The sequence below is a fragment of the Phoenix dactylifera genome, chromosome 8, assembly GCF_009389715.1.
Source record: "Phoenix dactylifera cultivar Barhee BC4 chromosome 8, palm_55x_up_171113_PBpolish2nd_filt_p, whole genome shotgun sequence".
In the NCBI taxonomy this organism is placed as follows: domain Eukaryota; kingdom Viridiplantae; phylum Streptophyta; class Magnoliopsida; order Arecales; family Arecaceae; genus Phoenix; species Phoenix dactylifera.
Genome location: NC_052399.1, coordinates 18,327,466 through 18,336,307, shown reverse-complemented (window position 1 = coordinate 18,336,307; position 8,842 = coordinate 18,327,466). Strand labels below are relative to the sequence as shown.

At 38.4% G+C, this 8,842-nt stretch overlaps 1 protein-coding gene across 2 annotated transcripts; it reads right to left on the bottom strand.

Moving 5' to 3' along the window:
• Nucleotides 1–3,089: 3,089 nt before the first annotated feature.
• LOC113462457 (COP1-interactive protein 1-like) lies at nt 3,090–7,965 on the bottom strand. Of its 2 annotated transcripts, XM_039129135.1 has the most exons (3): nt 7,099–7,965; nt 6,908–7,000; nt 3,090–5,201 (listed from the first exon to the last, which is right to left on the bottom strand). In XM_039129135.1, exons 2-3 carry the CDS (start codon nt 6,946–6,948, stop codon nt 3,455–3,457), a joined length of 1,788 nt encoding a protein of 595 aa, XP_038985063.1. In that variant the 5' UTR covers nt 6,949–7,000; nt 7,099–7,965; the 3' UTR covers nt 3,090–3,454. The 2 variants fall into 2 exon arrangements, with proteins under 2 accessions (XP_038985063.1, XP_026658730.2); XM_026802929.2 differs by having other exon boundaries at nt 6,908–7,965.
• Between the last annotated feature and the right edge of the window lie 877 nt (nt 7,966–8,842).

The following is an 8,842-nucleotide window of genomic DNA, read 5'->3' as shown; positions in this document are numbered from 1 at the left end:
GCCAAACCCAAACCTATTTATGACGGGTCGAACACGGGTCGGGTTGGCGGGTCGGGTCATATTTTGCCACCTCTAAGTGCCACTCCTAACAGGCTTCACACGTCTATAGGAAGGCAAATAGGCCGCTGATTAGGTTGCCTCTTTTGCAGCTCATTACTCTGGTGAGTTTGTCTGGTTGGACAGTGAGTCCCTGCCAGGGCTTTTATGTAGCCTTTTGTTTTATGATTTTATTGGCCGCATCCACATTCGTTACATGTGAGCCACCGTTGTACCAAAAAAAAAAAAAGAATTGTCCCAACCACATGTGGAGGGAGACGCCCTCACACCCATGCTCATCGTCCAAAAGTTTTTTAGCGAAAAAATTCTTGAAGTACCAACCTATCATCTTCACTCGGTGATTGCAGGAGCAGATCTTCGATCAAGAAAGGATGGTATAAACATGCATGTGGATTAGGAGCATCCACATGAAGTATCCAGCCTACTAAATCTAATAGAATGGAAGGGGATTCAATGTAGCAGTCCAAAATTCAAGCAAACCATAAGCTTCAAACAGAGAAAAACTTAGCACCAAATAATTCGGCCCAAAGCATGTCACCAAGTATAGGATGGTCTATCTGTAGGCAGTGCTTGAAACTCAAATGAAGAAACTTAGAATGTAAATCAGCAAAATCATGGGAGACCGGAAGAAAGAATAGTAGTAAGTGCAATTTCTCGATCATATCTTAAGTAACAAAGAATGCTCAGTTAAAATAAACAAATGAGCATAGTAAGTGCAATTTTTCTTGACAATTACTTTCTTCTAAAAAAGCAAAATATGAAACCAGCTACTAGATTTGGCCTAATTCATCTGCATCAAAAAACAGACTGCAATAGAGCAGTCCCATTATTCTTGTTTCTCTAGGAAAATGTTCCAATGCAGGTTTCTCCTTCGGAGACAAATATCTTCTCATTGATCCCAACAATAAACATGCAATAAAGCAGGATAATAAAAGACATAATCTCAGGGCATATAGCAGTAAGTATTCCTTTAGATGATCAGGCCCGGTTTGCTAAGTGCTCTGATATGCAAAACTACACATCAAGCTAGGGTTGCAAAAGGGTTAAGCCAGACTAAGGCAAATGCTTGACCCCAATCCAACCTGATTTCATGTTTGGGTCATGATTTAAAATCCAGATCAAATCCATTAGCTGATCGATCGGACTGAGTTAGATCTGCAAAATGATTTTGGATCCAACGGTTTATTCGGTTCAGATCAGGGTCAAATAATTATGCTAACAAATATGACCCAAATCCAAACCATAATGTTTCAGTATGGGTTGTGACCAGGTTAAGTTAGCTTTGCAATTCAATTCAAGAATCTAGGTATTCCTTCATAGCTAAAATAATAATTAACAATTAAATATAAATTACTAAATAGCAACATAGAACTAAAAAGAGTCCACTTAAACTCGAATTTTCATTCAAAAACTATTAGCCTCGTCTAAATAATTGATCATTCTTAAGTTTACAAACTATAATTTTTGAAATAGATATTGACATATTTTAGAGCAATATAAATAAAAATCTACCAAAACATGCAATGATATTTAAATGTTTAAATATAATTAAGTGAAAATAGATGAGAACAATTATAGTTGTTGAGAAGAATAAAAATGAATTAGTTTAAATGAGAGTTTATTCAGTGAATTGAGAAAGATATTTTTTGGTAACATTGAAAGGAAAAGAAAGAAAAGAAGTTACAAAGCAGAGAAGAAGAAGAAAGAACAACTAAGGATAAATGAGACGACCTTCATGATCCCGCTCATAGAATGAAGCCAACACCCCCCATTCCAACCTTTAGCGAACCATCAACTGATTTGGATCAGTTGGGCCTCATTCAGTTTTTTCAGTTGGGCTGGATCAGGTTTAGATCAGGTCAGTCCCATTTTTTATTAACCCAAATTAAACCGCCGTATGGCTAGTCAGATCGGATCGGGTCAAAAAATACAAAAACCAGACCCTACCCAAAATTTAGATCAGGTCTCATTATTGAACTGACCCAACCAATGGGTTTTCAAATACAAATCGGGTTCAGCTAGTTGGATAATGCGCAGATTGATCCGACCCATTTGCAGCCCAGTAGTGTCAATCTATGTCCGTCAAAATACACTGTTGCGTCAAATATTTCTCTTTTAGCTTTTGTGGTTTAGGTATCGCTCTCAGATAAATGTTCAAGAAAAACCCAGGATATGGCACATTGGTACTCGTACGCATGATCTAGTTTGTATATTCCAGTAACTTAACAATCTCGAGACATTTAAATTAAACCAGTCAAGGTGCTAAAGAGATAAATAACGGAGCTAAAAGAGACTGTCAACTTTTGTTTGCATGGAACGTTGTTTAAAACACCACTAAGGAATAGTTTCACGGGTTTGGGATGTTTCAAAAGTTGGTTCAGAAGATTAAAAAGCATGCATTTCCAGATGCCTGCTTCACTTAATCCTGCCAAAAAAAAAAACGAGTAATATTAAAGAGCATTTTCATCCATCACTAAATGATACGATCATATAGAAGGACACAAAAGCCTTATCTCCCAGCAAGAAGCAGATGCTTTAAAATGTTAAATCCCTCCACATACATGCATACGTACACACATGCATTACATACACTTGCATGCATGCATGCATGTTTGTATGTCTGTGCGTATCCACATGCGTGTGAATAAGTTTCAAACCTGCTCCCATGAATGCACAATATTCTTGCAATAATACGGCAGCCACTGAGGTAACCCTCACTAGATGAGTGATTATTTGGTTCAAGTCAACCCAAATGACACAGCAGATAGCAGGAGGAACAATATCACAAATGAGAGCCTCTGTGGGAGCTGAGCCCTGAGTTTTTTATGGTAAAATAGGTAAAGAGCATCCATGAAGAAAGTTCGAGATGCTCATAAAATAAACTCTCTCCTATGATCTTTTTTTTTCTTAAAGAAGAGGAAAATTGTATGCCATGGCACGATATGTCATGTAGAATACCCATTTCCATATCTCCTATTATATTAAATCAATTATGCCTTGTCACACACCAGACCCATGGAAGCACAGATAAAAGAGGAGAAAAGGAAGAAAAAAAGTTCTGTTATTTGAAACCTGGGTTCTTCAAAGAACAATATATGTTCCAAGCTTGAGCTCCAAAACTATAATTCTTTCATTTTTTAATGAGACTTGTTACAAACACTAATGTAATGGAAAATCATACAACTCAGGCTAATGAAAAGATAGAGCTAGGTGCACTTAAGCTTGAAAGCTGTTGAAACTGGGAACTCAGACACCTTGGAGTCACGGATCACAGTACTCAATATGGAGGAAAATTCTCCAAAGAACTTTATCAGAGATCAAATCTCTCTCATCATCTTCTTACATCCTCAGAACTAATGAATACTGATGAATGAATATGGGCACTTGAGCATAGATCCTAAGTTGGAAGCCTTTCTCTTGGATGGTATTTTGTGTAAAGCCGATGGTATCTTTCACGGTAGTAGTCGACAGCATTTTTCATCTGCCTTATATCCTCCTGCATCTCCTCATTCCTAGCTTCCAGTTCCTTTTCCCGTGTCTCCACCTTATTCTTCAGTTTCTCCAAATCATGCTGAGAGTTCAAATGCCTCTCTAACAGTCTCCCATCTTCTTCCAGCCTCTCGTCCATTGCCCAATTCGTCTCGCGCAAGACCATATTTGTTATATCTGTGGATAAAAACGTACTTATCAACACATCATTCTGATTCATCGTTCTTTTATACCCACGAAGCAGTGGCAGTGCCTTCTGCTTCTCCATTTGAATCTCTTTGGTGCAGTTAGATAGTTGCCACAGGATAAGCTCACAATGTTCCTCAAAGACAGTTTCCAGCGTCTGGAGTTCATCACTTATAGCAGCCACCATGGACTCAGCCACACATTTCATCATGCTTTGCTGCTCTTCCATTAATGTCAAAGCTTTGTGCATATCACAATTTGCTTCAGAGAGTATGTTTTGATCCTTAATCATCTTCTCTTTGTATTCATTCAACAAATTTTCTATCTTTTCATTCTTGGCCTTTTCAGCTTCATACTGTTCAAGCAATTCGTCATTGTTCTTCGATAAAGAGTCAATTTCTTGATTCTGCTTGTTGATTTTTGCCACTAGATATTTTATTTCAGCATCCATTTCTTTTTTAATGTTACTAGATTTGCAGCTGAGGTTGGAGTTCTCAGCTTCTTTTGCTTTTATTTCACTTGGCATATCTGAAGTTTGTTTCTGGGTCCGGATTTGAACTTGCTGCGCTAGAGACAGTTTCTTCTCTAACCCTTTTGACTGTTGTCCAGGTTCCTCTGCATCTTTTGTGGCAGTTTGATTTCTCAAAGCATGTGCAACGGTTGCTGAAGACATCCAGTCTTGTGCAAGGTCCTTATCTTTCAGTATCTTTTTCAGCCTCTCTAAATTCATTTTTGCATCTCCAAATCTCCTTGAAACTTCGGCAGCTTCAAACCGCAATTGAGAATTAGCAGCCTTGCGGCACTCCACCTCACTTCGCAGGTAAGAAATGATCTGCTCATCATTCTGTTGCTTCTCAATCTCAACTGTAATATCTCCCAACTTTTCTGAGGAGGATAACTGAGTTTGCATCGTTCCTTCTTGAGACATTGCACTTTCCAGTATTGATGCCATCAAAGATGCACCATGGCCTCCATCCACTGGTTCTAGCACAGTGTCATCTTTCTTTGATATTTCAGTAGCACATTTCTGTTCCATATCAGCCACGTTCTCTTTCTGATTTTCTGTTGTGAGACCCAGACCATCAGTTTTAGCCTGCAGTGTGGAAGCATCATCTGCAATGCTCTCATTCATCACTTGCTTCTCATCTTCTGAATTTCTGTGTGTGGATTTATCTACATTGTCCCCTTCTCCAGTCCCAGAATCTTCCAATTCAGGCTGATTCTGAAGAACTTGGCAGTCTTCTTTCACAACCTCAGCATTTGCTACTTCCTCTTTCTGGGTTTCTGTGGCGAGACCTAAGCCATCAGGTTTAACCTGCAATACGGAAGCATCTTCAGTAGTAGCACTCTCATCCACAGCCTGCTTCTCATCCAGATTCAGCTTCTCTTGTGTACTGAATACCCCTGTTGCTACAGCATCTAGAATAACTGCTTCTTCACCACCTTGGTTGGCATCAGTTTGAACACTCCTGTTAGAAATTACTCATCATTTCTTCTACAGCATCTTAACAATTATGGCAATTATAATTTAGAGGAGACATAACAAGCCTACAGGCACAGAAAAATTAATTGCATTGCTGGCTCCAACTCAACAGTTATCTGTTAAAATTCCATAGTACAGCTTAAGATGACCATAAAAAAAGAAATCAAGATTTTGCAAATTAAAATTTATGGGAGATATGCAGCAAACATGAGTATAAATTTAAATTTATTTGCTGATCGATCTGAACTGAAAACAACTTCTTTGACATATGAAGCTCATAGTGACCCCCACCTACTTCAAATCCACATGATGTTATCACTCACTAGGACACTATAAAATTGTCGCCTCTCATCAAGAAAAGAAAACCATCCATATTTGACCTACAGCAGAATTATCATAAGTTAACAGGGGTTTCCATGCTGCACCATTATGCTTTATCTAAGACACCACAGTAAATAATATTGGCACGGCAAGAGCATCAGCTTTATATACAGAGATCTACATTAACATTACTTCCAATATGGATTCAAGAAACTGAGCTCCAAGAACAGAAAATACAGTGGCTTAGCTTCTTGATATCATTTTCCTCCAAAATAGGGGATTGATTAATAGACTCAAGAAGCAGAGCTTCAACGAGCTAAGTACATTTAGTAATCAAGATTCTCGTAGTTTGCAGGTGTGGGAACTCAAAAAAGAAAAGAAGTGGAAAGAGAAGAAAAACGGCAAATAAATCAAGACTTTTCTGACAAAAATTTTGATTATAAACTTAACATACAAATAATTCTTCAAGAACTAATGAAGGAATTATACATAAAAAATTTTCATTCCCAATAATGTTCTCGAAATCTCTAATCATTTCTTTATTGGCAACAAGGCTCAGCTAATTATTTACAGCATTTGGAACCAAACTCCATCATAAGAATCCAAAACAAGAGATCAGAGAAAAACAAAGAGAGAATATGGGTATTCTTTTTTTTTTTTGGGCCTTCCTAAGCAAGATGATGGGCATTCAAGAAGGACGTGTCAAAAACGTCATTGCTATGATTTCTTTCCTTCCAGTACTAAAATTATGAAAAAAAGAAAGCGACAACAGCCATTTATGGCAAAGATAAACAGGATAAGGTGCCTCTTCTATCAACTCACATCAAAAGGAAAGCAGCAGAGAATAAAGTAGGAGAAACACATATGAATCAAGATTGTCTGTCTGTCTTCGATTGTAAATTTAATAGGCAAAGAATTCTTCGACAAGTAACGAAGGATTTTGTGTGTGTGCGCGTGTGCGGAGAAGAAATGAAGCAATGAAGGAATTATAGGAAACAGTTTTCATTTCTGGTAAAATCTCGAACTTTGAAACCTCTTATGACATCAGTAACAAGGTTCGGCTTCGTTCACCTTTGAAGTAAGATGATGGCAATTCAAGAAGAACAGTTCGAAGAGGGCATGGTCATCATCTACTTTTATTCCCGTGCTAAGTTCATGAATAGATTTCAGAGAGTAGCTATCTATGGAAAAAGACAAAAAGAGGAACCGGCATTTCGATTCTATCAACTCACACCAAACGGAGAGAATCAAAGAAGAAAACAAGAAAAGCCTAAATGCATTATCTCGAATGAAACAAGATAACTTAGAGAACATCTTTTATTCTTTTTCGAGAAATAACTTAGAGAGTATCTTTGGGGAAGAATTACTCACCTCGAGATCGCCTTCTTTCCCCTTGTTCCTACGTTCGCCATTCTGTGCAGCCTTCTGAACCAAGAACACACGCAGAAGAAAACAAAGAGTTCTCTGCAAGAACCCAAGAACAAGAAAAGGTCTTGAAGTACTAGTAATAGAGAGAGAGAGAGAGAGATAGCCTCTTGAAGGTGGTTGGAATGGTGGATGACCTTTTCTTGGAATCTCCAGTATGCCTACAGGAAACCACCTCCCGTGTGTTTCTTGAGGGTGGTGGTATGGGAAGGCCTATTTATAGTAGTCAGAAAGACTAACACACCCTCAGCTGGATAGCTGTTCATAAGGAAAAAGCCAAGTTAGATCAATAGGAGTCAGGAGAGTTCACTATATTTTCTATGAGAATTTTGTTTTTTTTTTGAGGGAAGAGGAAACACCTAAGTATAATGCAAACACAGATAATATGTGAACATTTTATCGTAAGATATGTGAAGCTAGTTGGAAGATGGCTCCTAAGTTGAGATTCTAAAGATATGCACTACCAGATAGGCTAATCAAGGGATGTTTAAGGATTGGATGGTTAAGCTCTTGGTCAGTCTTTTGATCGAACAGGTGCAAGATTTCAATCAAAATATCCATGCCGGATGCGCACCAATATGTGCTGGCTCAGAGGGTGAGGTGCCTACGAGATAAACAAAAACAAAGTATTACTTTGAGAGGTAAAGACTGGAAAAAGGAAGAAAATATATATTGAGGAAAGCATAAGGACGTTGCATTTTTCTTTTCTTTTTTTGAGTTTGCAGATCCTCTTTTTTCTTCTTCTTAGCCTTCATTTTTGAAACTCTTTTTTGAGTGAGAAAGATGAGAAATGCTCGGACGCCTTCTTTCACCTCTCTTTTCATCCATGATCCCAACTTAAAAGCCCAAATAAAATGACCCAGAGAGAAATCTGAGACATTTGGTAGTTGGATTAGGAGGAGGATTTTGCAGCAGCAACAATTGATAGGCTGCTAAGGTTAGAAAGCGTTTTGTGCTCCCTCTGTATCCCAATCTTCAGATGCCAACATAGTCGGGTCGGCGGTTTATCGGGCCGGATATCGGGCCTTGGCCAGGTTGGATTTGGTCCAGCATGTATACGCCAGATTGGACGTTTGAAATTTTAACATCGAATGCAGGTTAAACCGGATGGGCTCGAACTCAAGCTGATTAACTTTGTAACTATTTTTGGATGTTCTTCTTGAGTCTAGATCCTCTGTGGTGCATATTTTGCAATGCAAAGAGCAATACATGCTCGGGTTGCTTGTCACGTAGCCCATCTTGGAAATGGAGGGCTCTTGCTGATCTCGAAAATGGAGAACGACCGTGTTGGGATGCCAAATATGTGGGGTAGAGAGGTTGCGCAAGAGCCCTCCATTTCCGAGATGGCCAACATGGTGGCAATCCAAGCATGCACTGCTCTCTGGTTTGCAGATTGCGGTGCAAAAGTTTATGATAGGGGGTTGTTTCTCTACCATATGATAAGTTTATCGATTCCAATATTTGTAGAAATCCTAAATCATATCCCAGTTTCACAGAAGAGCACATATACATATTACCATTGAAGGAGCAAGGTGAGCCACCACAAAAAGTGGAGAGGTCTGAGGGGAAAAAGGTATATTTTGGATCACAGCTCTAAAATTTTGTTTGCCTTTTTTCATTATAAATGATGCATGCAATGTAGGTTCTGCATATTGATTATATGATATCCAAAACTTGACCAAAGTTAAACAGAATATGACTGCAATTTCGTCATGTAATTTGCACTCTTTTTTAATTATTTTACCGATGGAATATGTGCACTCTGAGATCATTCAACCATCTTTTCGGAAAAAAAATCACCTTGACCATCATTGTTTCTAGAATGTATGCGAAGCTGATGCCATTCTGTGGTGCAATGGTAGTATGTTTACCTTAGATCAA